The 19,693-nt window shown below is 40.4% G+C and overlaps 1 protein-coding gene across 2 annotated transcripts in view; it reads right to left on the bottom strand.

Moving 5' to 3' along the window:
• Window positions 1–4,553: 4,553 nt before the first annotated feature.
• The window catches only part of LOC138825595 (serine/threonine-protein kinase SMG1), a 91,291-nt gene continuing 76,151 nt past the window's right edge, over window positions 4,554–19,693 (bottom strand). For both annotated transcript variants that reach the window (XM_070020268.1, XM_070020269.1), the window contains 12 exons: window positions 18,719–18,869; window positions 18,437–18,626; window positions 17,311–17,780; window positions 14,033–14,170; window positions 11,391–11,543; window positions 10,226–10,405; window positions 9,362–9,589; window positions 8,406–8,617; window positions 8,161–8,267; window positions 7,041–7,220; window positions 6,854–6,960; window positions 4,554–5,645 (listed from right to left, as the gene is read on the bottom strand). In XM_070020268.1, coding sequence (XP_069876369.1) covers window positions 5,568–5,645; window positions 6,854–6,960; window positions 7,041–7,220; window positions 8,161–8,267; window positions 8,406–8,617; window positions 9,362–9,589; window positions 10,226–10,405; window positions 11,391–11,543; window positions 14,033–14,170; window positions 17,311–17,780; window positions 18,437–18,626; window positions 18,719–18,869 — 2,194 coding nt within the window. In that variant the 3' untranslated portion in view covers window positions 4,554–5,567. The remainder of the gene's footprint in view (window positions 5,646–6,853; window positions 6,961–7,040; window positions 7,221–8,160; window positions 8,268–8,405; window positions 8,618–9,361; window positions 9,590–10,225; window positions 10,406–11,390; window positions 11,544–14,032; window positions 14,171–17,310; window positions 17,781–18,436; window positions 18,627–18,718; window positions 18,870–19,693) is intronic.

The following is a 19,693-nucleotide window of genomic DNA, read 5'->3' as shown; positions in this document are numbered from 1 at the left end:
CCCGAATGGTCGACTTGTGATGGGATTTGAATTTAAATGATTTCCAAGTGCCTGCCAGGTTTTGGAAAGTTGAGGCAAGTCGGGAAGAAATGTTCTAGAAATCAGCAAACAGGTCACAAACTGCCCCCTGAATGAAGGAGCAAAAGGCGGAAGGACTGAGTGTCCTGGAAAGGTGTTTGTTTGGCCACGGATCGTTTTTGAAGAGTGGGGTCTGAAAGGGGAACATCTGCACCAGTGCCAGCACTTCGGTGAAGCCTTCGCATGAGGAAATGTTGGGGTCGAAGACAGGTTGTCCAGTCAGCTGTTGGGACCCCCCTCCCCCTCACACCCTGGGGAAGATCTTCACGCCCTGAAATGTGTTGGAGGAGCAAGCCGTCTGCCACTTCTTCACAAGAAAACTTAAAAGGACGCAAGCCCTCACTGCGGGGTGAGTGACTTAATACCCACTTCCAAAGGAGAGCCTGCATTAAGCTTTAAAAGCAGAGCTACTTTGTGAGCTCAGCTGTTGCTACAGAATACTTGTTTTTTACTCAAGTTCCCGGTGTACAACCTAAGAAGAAAGGTGGGTAAAAGCAGCAGTTTTTCTGGAGCATGACATGTCTTGGTCCTCCTGGTACTGAGGCTTGAACTCAGGGCCTGAGCACTGCCCCTCAGCATTTTTGCCCTATCATATTTGTACCCTATCACTGAGCCACTGTCTTTCCCCCCACCCCTCCTTCCCAGTCTCAAACCTCAATCCTCAGATCACTGCCTCCTGAGTAGCTAGTATTGGAGTAAGCCACTGGCACGTGGCCAGCTTTCTTCTGTGTTTTTGTACCACAAAGGAAGTGAATTTTCAAAATATGCAGGATGATTAAGCTGTTAAATCCTTCTAGAGAAATCTAGCAGCAAGAAATGCAATCTTCAGAACATTTCCTGTTTTCCTTCAGAGTTCTGAAGGAATATGCATCTGTCAGTAAGAATCTGGAGTTTTTACTTCATTTCCAAAATTGTGCTTTTATTAAGTTGGCCCTTAATGGATTTTGCCATTGAAGTAAATTTTTTTTCAAGTGCTGCTCAAAAATACTACTGAAAGCATTTACTTCTTTGAGAAGATTACAGTACTTAGATTTTTGAAGGTAAACAGTGCTTAAAGGGGCATTGGGGAGGAGACATCATGATCCAAGTCTTTTAAGTTTTTCTGGAACCTACTTCAATAAATTCAGACCTTAAATGTTGTATCTTTTTAAGACTGAACCTTTATTTTCTGAAAAACAAGTATTTCATACAATCTTCGCCATGTTAATGCAAATATGCTCAGTAGGCATTTTTGTTTCCAAAAGATGCATTATCAACTTTTTCAGGAAGCTGGTGTGATTTATTCAACTTTTAATCTTAAATACAATCACAAAATTATGTCCATGAGGAGGTATTTCCACCTTTTATACAGAGATGCCACTATTTATACAGTGTTTTGTAGGACAAGAAGATTTAAGTTCAACTCAACTTGCTCTTATAATAATAAGGGAGAAAACAAGTGAGGTGTGAGATCGCTGCCACTGACATTACAGGTGGAAACATAGGAGAAACTTAAACCAGAAAAATAAGTGACACAAGAACTTGAAACAGAAGCTGAAACTTCAACTGTCCAGTAAAAGAAAAATATGTATGTATGTATATATGTATAATCAGCCTGTTTTGGAAGAAAAGCATTCTAAATGTCTACATTTCAGAACATGCAATTTTAAGAGGTTACCATTTCTTCAAAAATGCTAATTGACAGTTTTTACATTAGCACAAGTTTTTCCTAGTAAGCCCAGACGAATTCTCATGGAAGCAAAGGACCCTGCCTAAGGGATTGCTTTACAAGCTAACACTTGAACCCAAAAAGCTTCTCTCAGTGAGTTTACCCTTTTAATAATAAAGCTAGTGACACTGCTATCCAGGCCAAAAAGCAGGAAAATCACAGCAAACCTTCAGGGCTTCATAATATAGTGAATTTCTCCCTCTTCAACATTTGGAAATTTTCATAATGCTAGATTTTCCCCACAGGAGAAATCTCTCTACCACCCTAATACTGAAAGCAAAATTCACCTCTTTAAAGAGACCCTTGTTTTAAAAGGGAGAAGTTCTAGTCCTAAATCTACTGGCATTTAATAAGCTCAGCAAGATATAAAATGCACTGGTTTTAATACTAAACATACAATTTTAAAAAAATGCTTAAATGTGCTCATAGTAATTCATTCACTGGTATTTGCTGTATGTAAGTAGTAACAAGCTAACTGTAGGTGCTTTTACTACTATGAAAAGAATCCAGAGAAAAGAAGAACCAGCTCCTTTGATTTTTAGTACTGCCAAACAAGTAAGCCCCCAGAGTAATACAAAAAAGTGGAGGAAAAAAAGTAGGCCAGGAAGACTTTTTTGATTCAAAGTACTGCCTACAGTACCCCGAACTAAGGACCTAAGATTGCACATCAACTCTAATATTTGGCTGTACTTGCATTGCCCTGCTCAGCATTTTTCAAAAATGGCTCTTTCCTTAAATTTCACACATCAGAACAATCACAATTAAAAAATCAAAAACACCACAATGCTGGTAACACCAAACACTGGACAATACTAAGAAAACTACTTCCTAAGCTGTTAAGGGCAGAAGTGATGGATATTTTTCTTTGTAGTACAAGTCCTCCCCCAGAACCTGGGGACTGAGCTCTAAAAACAGCAACTCAGGAAAGAAAATCAAGAGTCTGACTACCAGTTTGCACACAGAAATCTCACCTAGCTTTAAAAAAAACAAACTCAAGTGTCAGACAAAAAAGAACCCTCATCACTCAAAAAACTATGTTACGAACTCATGACCAGAAACAGAAACTAGACACACTGAGTAGAAAAACAGAAATAGCTCCACTACACTATTAAAAACCCACAATCAACTAAAAATTCAGACTAGTCTAGCCGATTAAAGACAACATTTAAGAGAAAACTCCAATTTCCAAGGGTACTTTGAAAAGAAAAGGTTGTAAATTACTCTGTACCCCCTGAATCTTGGAAGAGAGTGGAGGGGTGGAGAAAAGGGGGGAGTGAAAGGGGGATAGACACAAAAGACATATCCCTGGTTCTCCATGGTATTCTGCAGATAAGCGTATGACTTCAAAACTATAGCACTCTAATGTTACATTATTTCACAAAATAATCCCCCAAACACGGCCCTGACTTGTCTGACAAGGCCTTTTACCAAAGTTCACACGGGATGGCTCTGCGCAACAGTGCAGAAGCCACCAAACCCACCAAAGGAAGAGTCTTACCTAGAGTGCAGTGAAGAACACCCTTTGAAGTCCTCTGTGAACGGAGCCCTATAACTAACTACACACATATTGTACAAGCCACAGTGTTCTCTAAGGGACTATTTTAAAACACAAATGATGGATAGTTTTCCAGAGGCACATGTTTCTTGAAATAAAGCTGTCTTCTTTATGCTTGGATAAGGTGCCAGGTACCTCTGATACCTGAAAACGGGCAGTAAAATTCACCTATTTCACTCATCTTTACCCACATAGGAAGATGCAATTTCTGAACGCTATCTCTATGGACAAACAAATGTGCATGGGTTTTCTCCTGGTGACAGAGAATTTGCTCAAAAGACCAATCTTTAGAGCAGAGGTAATCAGGTGGCTAGTACAATAACCCCAAAAAGCGAATAGGAAGTCAAGCAGCCTGCAAAATACAATATGGCGTCATTATTCCAGCAAGGTTGTTTTGACAGTGAAAATGAGAGTTCAAAATCAGGAAAATAAACTTTGGTCCCCTGGATTCTTTAAACTTGCCACTGGACAAAGGGGAATTAAAGAATATACCAACTTTCTTGCAAGACTTGGAAGTATTAAGTAGGTACTGAAAACTGAAATTCATTCTCTGGTGGGTAAAGATTACAGGTTAATGGCCCTGAGAACACAGGGAATGCCAAGCCCATGGAGTCTTTCCTTAGTACCCTCCAAGCTTGCCTCCTCTGAAGAGTAGATAGCAGGACATGACGTGACTACTGTCCAAAACTCCAGTGCAAGGGAGATGTGCCCAAACAATTTTGTGTTGCTGTGTGATTTTTGACAACCCAAAGGGTGGATTTATTATTTTGATGAAGGGTTTATGTCAACCAGTACTAAGATCTGATGCTAGGTGGAAAGAAACCTTGGTCATGAATTCTCTATTACTGAACAGCAAGCTAGGAAGATTATGCACACAGTAGGTAAAGCAATGTCAGACTAGTAATGGAACTTAAAAGATGGTAGTTCTCACTTCTGCTGGCATTTCGTGTACATGTCCTAAAATGCTAGGTAAACTAAAGCACTTTTAATTTACATGTCACAGTGCAAAACTTTACACTTTGTAAATTAAAAGTATCAAATGAGAAAACTGAATTAAAAAACATTTCACTTTATCTCCACCAGAACATCACTTTATTGTTAATCTGTCATCAACAATGTATAACTCTAATAGGTAGGTGTTCTATTCTGGTTTTGTTTAAAGGTAAAAGATTACATCAGATTAGCTACTATCTATAAAAGAAACTACAGCAATCACAGAAGAGGAAAAATTTTAATGACCTCCAAAAAATGCACACCGTAAGGAAAGGGGAGTGCACATTAAATCAAATTCGGGGAGATTCATCACTTTTGAATGCACAGTGACAATTCTGGAAACTGCACATGATAGAATCACAGAAATGACTTAAATAACCAGAATTACATTTTGTATGTGATCATCACGCCTTTAAACAATCCTTGAATTTTCCACGTTATCAGTGGTTTGGGAAAAATTCATTTATCTCTCCAAATGTAACTTAACAGCATTGAGACTGAAGTATATGAAATAGAAGGATTGAAATAAAAGTGATCTGGAAGATGTCTAATCTAGATTAGGTAAACAGGGAGGAGAGGGGCGGGAAGGAATAGGTATCGGTGGGGTGGATTTTTTTTTCCCTTCATTTCAGAAGTCAGTTCTTCCAATGTAGTGTATCTGTTACACAGCTCTCCATTTTCAGTCCATTTCTGAAATTCATGTCGCATAGCCTCTTTGTACTTACTGGTCAACCCAACCAGTACTGTTGCCAAGCAACAAGTATTTCTCCAGAATCTGGATGCATCAAATCTTCCTTGGCTGTGATTTCTTCGCGGCCCCAGTTTTCTCTGTTTCTGTGCGGGGTTTGTTTTCCTGGGTTGCACACACAGGGTCAGGTGGAGTGGAGTTCCAAATCACTCTGTGCTCTGCGGCATCCCCATTTCTCTCTCAGCTAACCTCCTGACACGTTTGCAGCTGCGGTGGTGGCAGAAAGACAATCTCCGTGTTCAGGCGGTGAGCTTGCTTTCTTCACCCTTGACCCTGGGGTTGCAGGCCACGGTGTTGGGCGTATCCCTGAGTGCAGCTGTCCTGCAGGACTCACTTCCTAGTGCACCGAGATTTCCTAGGTTTCCTCAGAGTAAGCCCCCAGTCGCATCACCACCGACTGTTGTGTGGCTTTGGATGCCTGAGGCTGAGTTGATTCTGGTGGATGTCTGACCTCGCTTAACCAGACTCATCTACTGTCTTGCCATTCACACCCAGGCTGTCCAACCTTCATACAGCTGAGCCAAGTTATCTAGATTAGTTGCTTCCTTAATGACATAGTCAACCTGTAAAAAGAGGTGGACAAGATTAAAAGCCATGGAGAACTTGATTTTTTTTTTTGGGGGGGGGGAGGGGGTTAATTGTGGGGCTTGAACTCTGGACCTGGGTGCTATCCCTCAGCTCTTCAGCTCAAGGCTAGTGCTCCACCTCTTGAGCCACAGTGGCACTTCCAGTTTTCTGGGGTTTATTGGAGATAAGAGTCTCAAGGACTTTCCTGCCCAGGCTGGCCTTGAACCGCCATCCTCCTAAGTAGCTAGCATTACAGCTATGAGCCACTGGTACCTGGGCTCCATGGAGAACTTGAAATAACATGTTTGTGCACAAGTTCTAGGAGTTGCCTAAGAGTTTCTAATCACCCAAAGGACAGGTGGCTTCTATGGAGGGAAGAGAGGCTACATCGCAAGACACACATCTTGGGAAAGTGTCTTTAGATAAAGATGTAAGGGGGTTCTCCTCAGCCCATACCTGCTCTTTGAATGTTATCACACAGAATGATGAAGCAAATGTGGACAGAGGTTAAGAGCTACCAAGTCTAGGGCATACTTTTCTATAGGTTTTAAGATTTTTCACAATAAACTGCTAGAGGTTAACTCATTTTCAAACTTACATATAAAGTAATAAGTAATACTAAAGAGAAAATGTCAGTGTATTGGCTGGAAAAACCCCCCACTAACCCTCCAGGAGGCTTTGAAGACATTCCTGGAGAAATGAAGGCGACATCCTCTCCAGGTTTCAAACTCTTAAAAATGCCAATGAGTCTCACAGAAGACTGGAGTGGATCCCCTTTTAATTTGGTTCAAAGAGAACTGAGGAAGAAGGAAAGTACTAACAGGAAAGTCAAAGTATAATGATGACAGCGCTGAGTTCCTTGTGAATCTAAAACACAAGAGTCTACATTCCTCATGTCTGTGTCTGTCATCACTCTCTCTGTCAGGTGCAACTATCAGTGCTTGACCTTGTCTGGCGTACTTGTTCAGTAAGAACTATCCCACTTGAGTCACACCTCCAGGTCTATTTTTTGCTGGTTGACTGGCTGGCCTCAATCTACATTTCCCAGGTCTCAGCTTCCTCAGCAGCTGTGATTACAGCATAGCCACCAGCACCTGCCACCTTCCTTGATGAACCACCAAGGAAATGTATAAGAAGGATCCTTAAATCTACACTTTTCCCACAGCATTAAAATATGTAGCTCAGGCTTAAAGAGTTAAGTCACCTGCTCAGCAACTGACATCCTCCTGTTCGGGTCGACATCTCGGCCTTCTAACTTGGCTTTCACTCTCTTCCACACACTCACTGCATAGGAGTTTCTCTCTTGTACAGCTGTGAAGCAATGAAAACATATGTAAGTCCCATCACAATCCTAAAGGAAATGTTAGGGCATCCTCATCCACACTAATTACCTTTCCCAGTTTTAGGGTCTCTGACTGCCTTCTTGGGACTGCAGGCAACACTCTTGCCAGTTCCTGGGATGGTGCTTGGTGGAGTATCTGCTGATGTAGCAAGATTTTTCTGAATCTGCTTTTTAGCATTCTGTGACATGACATCAGGCTGAGTCTTCTGGGCAGTGTTGCTCCGGACTGCTATAGAAAAAGTGTTGGTGGCTCAATTTACATGTGAACAGGAAATGGAGAACAAAGAAGAAAGCAATGTGGCTGCAGTAAATACCCAAAACTGAATCAAATTAAGTAACTTGATTTTACAACCTTAAAAGTCCTTATCTCTTGACACAGCAACTGGCTTCCTATAAACAGCCTAAACTGTGGTATGTTCAGATATGATCTACCAATGATTATTCACTAGGCTTGTGGCAGCATCAAAAAAAAAAAATCAATATCTTAACTGCAATAATGAAAAAACTGAGGTGGCAGAGACATAGAATAGTAATAGTAAGTATGCTGTAAATCTTTAAAAAGTGACAAAAGCTATCCACTCAATATTAAATAGAACAGGCACTGCAATTGCATTTGTGAAATAATCCTGTGTACTTCCACACACATCCAATTAAAAGTAAGGAAACATGTGCAGTGGTTTTTACCCTAGCTAGAATAAGCTACACCTTTGTTTCTCTCTCTTTTCTTTAATGAACTTTGCAATCAAGGCCGTGTACTTAGACAAGCACTCTGACACGGGACCAACACTCCAGCCCCTAAGCTTTTCTATTAAGCATTTTTCCAAATTTTCAACAAGTATATATCTTAAAATTTTATCTAAAAAAGAGAGACAAGGTCTCCCTACACAGCACAGGCTGATCTGATCTCATGAGCTTACTGCCTCAGTCTCTAGGCTGGGGTTTACAGGCATGTACTAACACAGTAAGTTCATACATTTCTCTTTTTCAAAAAGCACTTAAATCACATAATTTTAAAGATAAGCCAAAAATTCTATTGAGCTTAATGTATATCAGGATTTAAGGAAACGCTTTAAAGATGTAATGACTTTATCTAAGTATATTAGACTCTCATATATAATTGAACATTTCAGCATCTACATTGTTATCAACAAATGGCAATCTTCTCCTACCTGCAGCAAAGGATGGCTGACAAGTGGCAGATGCTGTTGGACTCGAACATTCATTTGTTGCATCGGTGACTAAGGGTGATGCAAAACTCACTAAATTATTATAGATACTGAAATACAAAATTTATTAAATGTTTTAGTAATAACTACATACAAAAGTATGAGCAACACTAAACAAAACGAGACAAATTAGCATTCTAGATGTTTACTTAATTTTAGAAATAGTTCTGGCCAACAGGTATTCTTACCTCTGACTCTGTGTTTTCAGTTCTTTCAAGGTGGGAGTGATTTCCTGGAGCATTTCCACATGTTCCTGACTTCGAACCTGACCCATAGCCTGCACTAAGGTAAATAGAACCGTCTGAATGTTGTCTTGCCATGATTTATATTCACCCAGGAACTGCCTGACACTGTTCTCATAGGGAACATCTTCACCATCTGCCAGAGCAGCTTCTTCATCCTGTAAATGTCACAGTATTCATTAAGAAAAATGCTGTCTTACCAATTATTCTGAAGGCAGCCACCTATTGACTGAAAGGGGGAAAACATTTCAAATCCAGTGAGTTTAAACTACCTACTACAGGTCTATTTATTTTGTACAGAATGTTACATCTAGAACGAATAAAAATCCAAAGTAAAGCCAGATGCTGGTGGCTCATGCCTATAATTCTAGCTACTCATGAGGCTGAGGTCTGAGAATCATAGTTCAAAGCCAGCCCAGGCAGGAAAGTTGGTAAGCTTCTTATCTTAATCATCAAAAAGCTGGACACAAGGCAGAGGCTCAAGTGGTAGAGCACTATCCTTGAGCAAAAAAACTCAGGGACAGTGCCCAGGTCCAGAGTTCCCACACACACACATCCCAAGTAAAAACATCCCAAAATTACTGTTTTGTAATGATTTAGCCTTTTTTAGAAGCTCAATTTCCTTATTAACTAGGCTGTGTAGATGTTGGAGAAAGAGACAGTATTTCATTCATTTTGGAGTCAACTCTGTGCCTTGGGGGCAAAGGTATGGAGAGGAAGAAAGGATAAGAACACTGAGTCAATCTACTTAAACAGGGCTATTGGCAACAGAAATTAACTCAGCTGCAAACAAGTTGAAAGACATGATTTGAAAATCAAAATGCCACTATTTTCCCATGAGCAAATACAAGGTGTGATCCCAAGTAAGAGAGTGAACTGTGGCGCCATGGTGTTAGTCTTACCTTCGCCATTGCTTTGAGGAGATGTTTGACATCTCCCAGCTGTCGGTTATGACCAGTAAGCACAGTCTTGATATTATCCACCAGATTCTGGATTGTTTCACAGACTGTTTCTATGTGTTGCTCCTTCTCTGTCTGAACTGCCCTCTGGTTAGACATGTCCTGTGTCAACTGCTTGTGTGCTGACAGGAGCCATTCAGAGCTGCCAATGGGATGGTCTAGGCTTGTGTCCTACACAAAACAAGTGTGTGAGAGTATTCAGCTTACCTCACTTAACAGAGTTCTGTCACCACCATCACCAAAAGACAGGAATATAAGTTCCCTCACTTGTGAGGTAGTAAATGAATTACCTACAAAATAGTACCTAACAATTTCAACAGTCTTCATAGAAGACTCTCACTTTCTGCAAGATCATATAGGGTATAGTAGTTAAAAGGCTAAGATCTATTTGTAATGACAAATATACTTCATATCCAGGTCCCCAAACTCTTTAAGTCAGAGCATCCTAGTGCATAAACTAAAACCTTCCCACAAGTCTATAAGCTACAAACTGATCAACTTAATATTTCTGGGCAGAAATCTTCTTTCTGGCATGCATCTTCTTTTAATCCTTCTCCAACCCCTGGTCTTCAGTGCCATCCAAATCACTGCTACTGGCTCCTCCCTTTGAAACTTTGTGGTACTTTGGTTGCAACTCTAAACTCCTTTTCACTTTTTCACTCACTATAGAGTTAAATAGGTGCACTCCTAAAGGCTAAAAGTAAGATTTAATCATTCTCAAAAAATGTCAACTGAATTATCAGATTGACAGTTTCACAAAGACCTTATCATTTTAAGCACCAAGATTTCTTTCCCACTAAGACTTACCACTCTCTGTAATAACCGAAGCTCTAACTCAGAGACTGAACTGTTAAACTGTGATGCAAATGAGCACATTTGCTGGCATCGCTTGATTAGTTCAAATAATGCAGCATCCAGGTTTAAGGCTTCCGCAGTTCTCGTTCGTAAACTTTCAAAGTGAATGATGTTGCTACAGAGAAAAGTGACCTGTGGGAAGAGAGGCAGAACCACAAGGGATGGGAGGAGAATGCAGTTATGACACAAAACCACTGTCTGCAGAATTCTGATGAGAATAGGCCCTGAAAATGTACAGATCTTTAGGCTTATAGACCAAATCTTTAAAAAGGCTATAAATAGGTATATGTTTTAATTTGACAGTTTTAGTTCTGAGATTGCCAAAAGCACTTAAGAACAATTAGGTAAATGCATCTCCTACATGATTTGTTTTTATACAGAAAACTACTCCATTTAGCTAAATTTATGTTAGATCCAAATTTCAGGAAGGCTACCTGCCAGAATGTTCCTGTGTTTCTACTCTTGTATAATTTTGAAATAATAACTGGATATTTGGCATCCCCATTTTTAAGTGGCATTAGTAAATAATACTGTGCCATGTTCTATAATAGTGTTAACAAGTACAAATTATTATACTACATTTAATCTTAGCTAGAAGGCCAAGAATTTTGTATTTTTACTAAACATGGGATGGGGAGAAATAGGGAGTATAAATAAGGAGTTGATAATTGTATGATTATATTAATCTGATTCTGTAACTAAGAATTTTCATAATACATTTTTGAGATTTGTCATTCCTGTTCTACTCCCTACCCCCAAAATCACCACAAAGTTCATTCACAACTTTTGGCAGAGCACTAAGTTTTGGAGCATAAAGCATTTTACTGCCAGATGGAAAAATTTACAATCTCTGGATCACTTCAGCTGCATATAGAACTTTAGACAAACAGGAAATTAAAATTGTGTTTATTTTTCAACAGAGGATGAATCACTTACTTAATACCTCATTGGGAAACAGTAAATAGCTAGGAAAATGACAGGCTTGGAGATGCGCCCAAAGCCAGGGCAAGTGTAACCATCTAGCTTATAGATTAGAGGCTCTGCCTTAGGCTGACTTCCAGTAGTTGTACAACCTTGATTGAACCTGAGCACAGTGATGATGCATATACCACAGTACCTGATTTGCTCTCTGGCTCTCTTTGAGGACCAGATTCCTTCTTTCAGCTATTGTTGCTTCAAAATCCTGCAGTACAGGCGCCAGTGCTGGGTTGGCACCGCCTGCCCACTTGAGTCGCTGCTCGATACTTGCTTCAAGGGCTGCTAGTTTCTCCTGTAAAAGCCAGCAGAACCTCTGAATACTGACATTCTCTACTTCCTCTCAAAAATTTCATATACTACCATTGTTCAGGTTAACCTTGCATGTGTGATCCTCCTGCCAGGATTAGGGTTCATGCCACCTCACCTGGCTCACTTTGACATTACTATTTTAAAATGTACAGAGGAGAATCAACCTTCCCTTTTCTCTTTGAAGTGCTAGGGATGGCTATTTTTCATTTTAAAATAGAAATCTTTGAGAAGTCATAAGTCTAGGGATGTAGCTCAGTGATAGAATACCTGCTTGCATGAATGAGACCTTGTTCCATCACTAGCACCACAAGGCACCAGTGACTCATATATGCAATCCTAGCGACCTGCGAGGCAGAAATTCAGGGAATCATGGTTCCAGGCCAGCCCCAGCAAAAACTCTTATGAGACATCCATTTCAAAACAGTAACTCAACATGGTAGCACATGCCTGCCATTTCAACTACACAGGAGGCTAACATGGGAAAGATGACAGCTCAAAGCCAGACTTTTAAGTCCCCCATGTCAAAAGAGAAAGCTAGGCATGGTAGTGTGTGCCTGACATCCAGAAATGGCAAGAAACAAAGTAGGACTGTGGAACTGGCCAGTTTAGACATAAAGTAAGATCTATCTCAAAAAATAACCATACCTTCTGGTAATAAACAACTAAGTAAACACATTTTTTAAAAATCAGAAAGTGATAGAGGCATCGCTTAAATGGTAGCGCACCTGCCTAGCAAGCATTTAGACCTTGGTTCAACCTCAGTACTGCCAAAAAGCAAAATACCTCAATACAGGGGCTGCAGTATAACTCAGTGATAGAATGAGTGCATGCTTACTTAGCCCAAGGTAGGCCTTGGATTTAAAAATAGTTTTTAAAAGCCTGCTACATCAAATTCTTACCAAGCTAAATGTACCATTCTTTTAAAAGTCCATTTATACTTGGTGAAAGATAAAAATCAGACTGTCACTTATTATTAAATTATGAATAATAGTTTAAAAATCCAAATTAAGTTTTACAAAGCAAAATTATGTCATTATTTACTATTTTGAGTGGAAGCAATTACTCCATCCCAACCCCACCTTTAAAAACTGAGGACCAGAAGTGGTGATGCATACATACATTTAGTGGAGATGGGAAGACTGAGGTATAGAAACAAAACCAACTACGCCCTCAAGGAGACCATCTCAAAAGCCTAGTTAGGTGTGATAGCACAGTCTATGATCCCATCTATGTGAGAAGCATAGATAATGGCCCAACACTGGCCACAAGCAAAAAGACTTGATCAGAAAAACAAAGCAAAAAGGGGCTGGGGAATTGGTATACATTGTACAGTCTCCTGAGGCAGTGAGCTGCAGTGGTAAGGAGGGGAAGTCTTTTGAGAACCTAGCTTCTGTGTCTGACTAATATGCTTCTAGAAGTTACTTCAATCTTCAAAGAAGTCATCTCCAAAAAAGTTTCACTTCAAAATTTGAAACATACCTAAGTAATTATATACTAAAAAGAGAAAACAATGTCATATTACTACTGAATACATCAAGTATAAGAATGTACCGTATCAAAATACACATAATCCTCAAGATTACTTATTTTATAAAATGCAGTACTTTCATCTCTTTAGTTGAAGGCATATAGTCAGCAATTGTTCAGAAACATGTTCTGCTGCCTTGGACATCAAAAATACAAAAATAAAAAACACCATTATCTACAAGACAAGAGTTGTGTTCAAGCTTCACAATAAAGTAGATATAACATTTTTAATTGTCACATTTTAACAAAGAAGTGCTGAAGTTCTTCAATCACCGAGGTTCCCTTAAGGTAGAAGCACAGTTAGCAAATTTATTAAAAGCATGAATATCTAGCCTACTTCTCTCTACCCCTGCTTCACAAACTAATTTTTAGTAATAAGGCTCAATTACCATGGAGGGCAAAAAGTAACAAAGTCAAATGAATCCTAACAATGTAGAGACTGTGCTCTATGCTCACGTGGTTGGTAAACCAGAGACAAATCCAGACACCCTGCACACCAGGGACAACAAGCACAGACACTCAACACCGGGAACAACAAGCAAAGACACCCTGCACACCAGGGTCAACAAGCACAGACACTCAACACCGGGAACAACAAGCAAAGACACCCTGCACACCAGGGACAACAAGCACAGAAACCCTACAGACCGGGGTCAACAAGCACAGACACCCTACAAACCAGGGACAACAAGCACAGACATCGTGCACACTGGGGACAACAAGCACAGACACCCTGAACACTGGGGACAACAAACACAGACACCCTGCACACCAGGAAGAAGCACAGGCACTCTGCACACTGGGGATAACAAGCACAGACACAATGCACACAGGGGACAAGCACAGATATACTTCATGACCAAGGGCATGTACAGACACATGGCAACACCACTCATTAGGGCTGGTGTACTGGGAAGAAGACTCAAAAGACTCAAGAGAACACACCTGAACATTGGCGATGGAAGTTTCAATCTGACTCAGAGTATGCAACTTCTTCTTCATGCTGGTCAGGATTGCAGACCGAGGGGGTGGGGTGACTGACATGGCTTGAGGTCTGTTGATGAGCAGATCTTCATGTTGCCACTGTCCAAAGGGGGGAGAAAAAGTGTAAGAATATCAGGAGGAAACCAGAGGTAGCAAGGGGTTGGGGCTCCAGTAGGCTAACAACAGTAACATCAAAAGAATTACATCCAGGAGGAAACTTTCCTGAGGTGAATGGCTGATTTAAAAAAAAAAAACTCAATTATTATACGCCAACATTTAACTAGTCATTTGGAGTATGTTCACTAGTCTATGTGAAAGTCTAGTACATTATTCTACCCCACCTCCCATACCCACAAGATTCATGATCTTGTGGGCATGGCTGTCCATACCTGCAAGCCTGGCTAACTAAGGAGGCCCAGGTAGGAGCCATGTTAGCAATGCTCTGCCTCAAAAGACAACACCCTCCCCTTACCCCCCCCCCCCCCCAGCTCTATAGTTAGGAGAAACACACTGGGTAGGAGACTAAACGGAACTGGAGCAGCCACAGAGAGAAACTTTGCAAACACAGAAGGTAAACATGAGGCAAGGGAGAAAGAGACTGCTGAGGGGTCAGGCATCATGGATGTTTGCAGCCCAATCTAGAAGTTCCGAGGAACATCTGGGTTCTAATAGATGCAGGGCTGAGGATGAAGTTAGGTGACTGTGTGTAGGTAACTGTGTCTGTATGTGCACTTAGCACACACACAGCACTTGTTCAATTCTAGCACCACTAAATAAATACCAAAACGGGCTGGGAAGGTGGTTCAGTGGTAGAGTGCTTGCCTTGCATGCCTGAGGCCCTGGGTTTGATTCCTCAGCACCACATAAGCAAAAAGAAAAAAAGCCAGAAGTGGCGCTGTGGCTCAAGTGGTAGAGAGCTAGCCTTGAGCTGAGGGACAGCACCCAGGCCCAGAGTTCAGGCCCCACAACTGGACCCAAAACAAAACAAAACAAAAAAAAAAAAAAAAAAAAAAAACATACCAAAACAAAATGAGGAGAAAAAAATCAGGGGGAAAAAAAACCCAAAACATATAAATGAATCATAAAACAAAAAAGTCATATTGTACTTGGAGCTTAAAAGAAAATGTGTTCCAATTTTAAAACTGAAAGGAGGGCTGGGAAGGTGGCTCAGTGGTAGAGCGCTTGCCTTGCATGCATGAGGCCCTGGGTTCGATTCCTCAGCACCACATAAGCAAAAAGAAAAAAGCCGGAAGTGGCGCTGTGGCTCAAGTGGTAGAGTGCTAGCCTTGAGCTGAAGAGCTGAGGAACAGTGCCCAGGCCCAGAGTTCAGACCCCACGACCGGACCCAAAAAAAAAAAAAAAAAAAAAAACCTGAAAGGATTTCTACCATGTTTTCCATTACCCTATTTTTATTTTTTTTATTTTTTTTTTTAAAGTTTCAAAGCACCTTGGCACAAAATACTTTATCCATTACCCTATTTTTAAACAAATAAATTCACAAAAGCATAAAACTTCAAGGCATTAATCATTTTTGGACTTACTAAAATATATCCCAAAGTCAAAACAATGTGCTGCAAGTAGGAGAATCGATACATAATAAATGCAATCAAGTGGAATAAACTGTTTAACTTACAAAGGAAGAAAATGGCTACGATAAACCTGCCAAGAAGAATAAATACACCAGCTGCACTGAGCAGAAGCCACCAAGTCCACTACCAGGAACAACTTAGATACAAAGTAACCTCTGGATGTGCCAAACACAGCTAGAAATTGTAGTCCTCAGATATCTTATACTTCCAGTTGCTGACAATACCCAAACTTGTATTTCTATTTCAAAAGGAAGAAATAAGAAAGCAACCATTATCCTGTGCTTAGCAGCCTAGAAAGCCCACAGTCATCTGATGAAAGAGGTACTGTCCTCCTTCCACAGATAAGGAAAGCAGAACTCAGGGAACTCAGACATAAATTTATAAATCTAAAGTGTGACTTGGATCCAAATCCATCTCACCCCAAAGCCTGTGCTGTCTTAGTGACGCCTTTAAATAAGGACAAAAGCAACTTTTAAAATGTGGTCCCAAAATGAAGATTATTCACTTAAAATTACTACAGAGATCACCTTAGTTATAATGTTTAACAGTGGTGGACACATGTCTACATAGTGAATAGGGTCAACCAACAATTATAGTATAGCTGGATGCCAGTAGCTCATGCCTGTAATTCTAGCTACTAAGGAGAAAGGTTGAGATTTGGAGGATCACAGTGAGGGACCAACCTGAGCAACAAAGTTCCTGAAACTCCATCTCAAATGAGAGCTAGGTCAGGCGTAACATGCCTGACATCCTAAAATACTAGGCTTAACATACCTCGCCCCAGGTGCATGCCCAAGCAGGAAGTTGAGACCATATCTCAGAAATACATGGCAAAAAGCAAACAAAACAAAAACAAACACTGGGCATTGGTGGCTCATTCCTGTAATCTAGCTACTCAGGAAAACTGAAATCTGAGGATCATTGTTCAAAAACAACAGGGCAAGAAAGTCAATGAAACTCTTATCTCCAATTACCTCTAAAAAGCCAGTAGAGCTGTGGTTCAAATGTCAGACCGTTAGCCTTAAGTTAAAAAAAAAACTCCAAGACAACACTTAGACCCTGAGCTCAAGCCCCGGGACTAGCACCAAAAAGGGAAAAAACAACAACTCACTGAGCTAGAGTTGTGGCTCAGCAGTAAGACTGCCTGCCTTGAATACCAGGGCTGTCAGTGGTTCGTGCTTGAACTTGTAATCCTAGAAACACAAAAGGCTGAGATCCAGAAGATCATGATTGGAAACCAGCCCAGAAAGAAAAGCCTAAAGACTCCATCTCCAAAAATACCTAGCAAAAACTCTGGCTAGAGGCTCTACCACTGAGAATGGTAAATACCAGCCAAGTAAGCATGAGTCCCTTGAATTCAAACCTCAGTACTGGGAAACAATAAAATAAAATCCAAACTAAACAAAAAACCTAATACTGCCCTATTACGTCCACCACGAATACTCACTGACATGATAATACTTATGATGCAGCCTGATGGAAACAAATTCAAAGAGCACAGACTGTGCACATGAAATGATCCCACCTTCAGAGATAAACAAGGAGCCTTGAATCCGAAGGTAAGTTTGCTATAGATTGGCACGCTGAGGGAGTTAAATTTTTCCTCCTCTTGTGTTGTTTCATACAGGTGCCTCTCCTTTCTGAGCATACCTGGAACATGGCGATCTGGAGCTGGACACGCTGCAGGCTTGTCTTACAGGAAGCAATGCTGGTTTCCAGCCTGCGCACAAGGTCGTGCTTCTTCCATGCTGTGTCGTAGGAGCTAGCTAGCACAGTCGCCCTGTTCATCACCAGCTGAGAGAACTTCCCCACCTGGATGTTGTGCTCCACTGCTTTCTTACACAGGTCATCCACAGAAACCTTGCTTTCAGCACCGAAATCCTTGGCCTCCACCTGGGCAATGATGTCCACGCCCAGGGCACTGATAAAGCTGCACAGTGTGAGCCCCAGGGCTTGGTTTGGGAGGCCTATCAAGAGCTGCCTCACGAAGTCAGCTGTGAAGGCCTTGATGGGTTTGGCCATTTGGTCCTCACTGAAACAAGAGTTTCTAAAAAGTGTTTTCACATTGACAATCTGCACAGGACCATTCACAGTATTCTGATCTTCAAGTGAACTTGATCCTAAGAAAAGGAAAATTTTCTTGAAGTACCTTATGCAGAAATAAGATTAGTTTAAAAAAAAGGGGGGGGGGGCAGGCTTGGGAGGGAAAGAGCAGAATGATGAGTGATGTGGATCAAGATGCATTATATTCAGAAACTGATATGTTGAATGGTAACATCTTTATACAACTACATAAAGGTTACAAAAATATAACCTTTTAAAAGGAGGGAGAAATGCTGCTTATTTAAAGCACTTCCAATTTTATGAATGTACAATTATATGAAGCTCCGTTCCAAAGGTTAAACCTAGATGTTTAAAGGTGAAATATTAGCCAGGTGGCTCATGCCTGTAAATCCTAGCTACTCAGGAGCCTGAGATCTGAGGATCGTGGTTCGAATCCAGCCAGGGCTGAAAAGTCCCCATGAGACTCTTATTGTCAATTAACTACTCAAAAACTGGAAATGGTACAGTAGTTCAAGTGGTAGAGCATTTAGCCCTGAGCATAAAGAGGCACAGGGACAGCTCCCAAGACAGACAGACAGACAGACACACACACACACACACACACACACACGATGAAATATTACACACACACACACACACACACACACTGAAATATTACCTGACAATGTTTTAGAAAAAGTACCACAGACACACAGACACGATGAACTATTACCTGACAATGTTTTAGAAAAAGTACCACAGAGCCTGAAGAACTCTTTAATTGTCTGTAGTCTTTTTAGAAAGAAAATTTCTTCTAGCACCTGCCGGTGATTGTCATCATCAAAAAAATTAACTTGGGTACTTCTTGCTTCCCGAATGATATCAATCTTCCTCCAAGCAACAGGAATTTCCATCTTGTTTAACTTTGTAAATGAAAGAAAAAAATTGTTTTTTCTCTGTTCTCACACTTATTACACTGCCCTTATATAATTCATAAAACCAACCCCACATTTACCTTTTCAACTAATAAACCAAAAGCTGTTTCAACCTGGGCAAACATGCCATCAAATGCTACCAAGAGCATCTGGCCAGCTGACATTTTAGGTGTTTCATCAACAGAACCATTTCTTGGTTGGATTAATTCACCGTATTGGGCATGCAGTACTCTAGAGAAAAAGAAAACAGAGTTAAGATCCTCCTTGAAGAGAAATCCAAGAGGAGGGAACATAAAAATCAGCCATCTCAGGGACAGTATGCAAGGTCAGCAAATCTGGCTTGAAGAAGGAATGTCATGAGAAAATGCTATTTCGTGTCACCTACATGAAGCCAACAAAGCTAACCCAGTATCATTAAACTTTGTGCAAACCTGGGTTATGATATGTTAAAAGTTACAGAAAGTATTAAACTCACTTTATGTTCAAAATATGAAATAACCTAAACTTGCATCCTAGACCAATGTCAAGGATAATTTTTTTAAAATTGGTAGATCTAGCAAATTTTTCTAATCACATGATGAACCAACTAGAAACAACAAACCAAAACATTTTGGATAGATTTAGTTTGAAATTCTGCACATTGTGTTTTTTCTTTTTGGTGGCCAAAGATCTAAATTCGAGGCCTTACACCTATTAGATAGGTGCTCATTCACTTAAGCCATAAACCTAGCTTTGGAATTTTGTGTGCATTCTGAATGCACAATCTTTGTTAAACTTCCTATTTCCTAATATCATTAAGATATATATATAATACTAATACATCCTGTGCTCTCTCTAAACATGTTACATAAAAAGCAAAAAATAACTGCAAGTACACACAATTACTATCAGTAAAATAGTTACCTAGTTCCATCCTTATCTATCCATCCTAATAAGTGGAACCAGGAAAAGGTTTTAGGATTTAAAATATTAACCAGAACAATTTCTATTGGAAAAGAGCTGCAAGACAAGGCTATGAATTCTTCCTTGAGACTTACTCAAACAAGGCACACACA

This window comes from Dipodomys merriami, unplaced genomic scaffold (assembly GCF_024711535.1).
Source record: "Dipodomys merriami isolate MVZ:Mamm:240054 unplaced genomic scaffold, mDipMer1.0.p SCAF_138, whole genome shotgun sequence".
Lineage (NCBI taxonomy): Eukaryota > Metazoa > Chordata > Mammalia > Rodentia > Heteromyidae > Dipodomys > Dipodomys merriami.
This window is presented reverse-complemented; position numbering and strand designations above follow the sequence as displayed.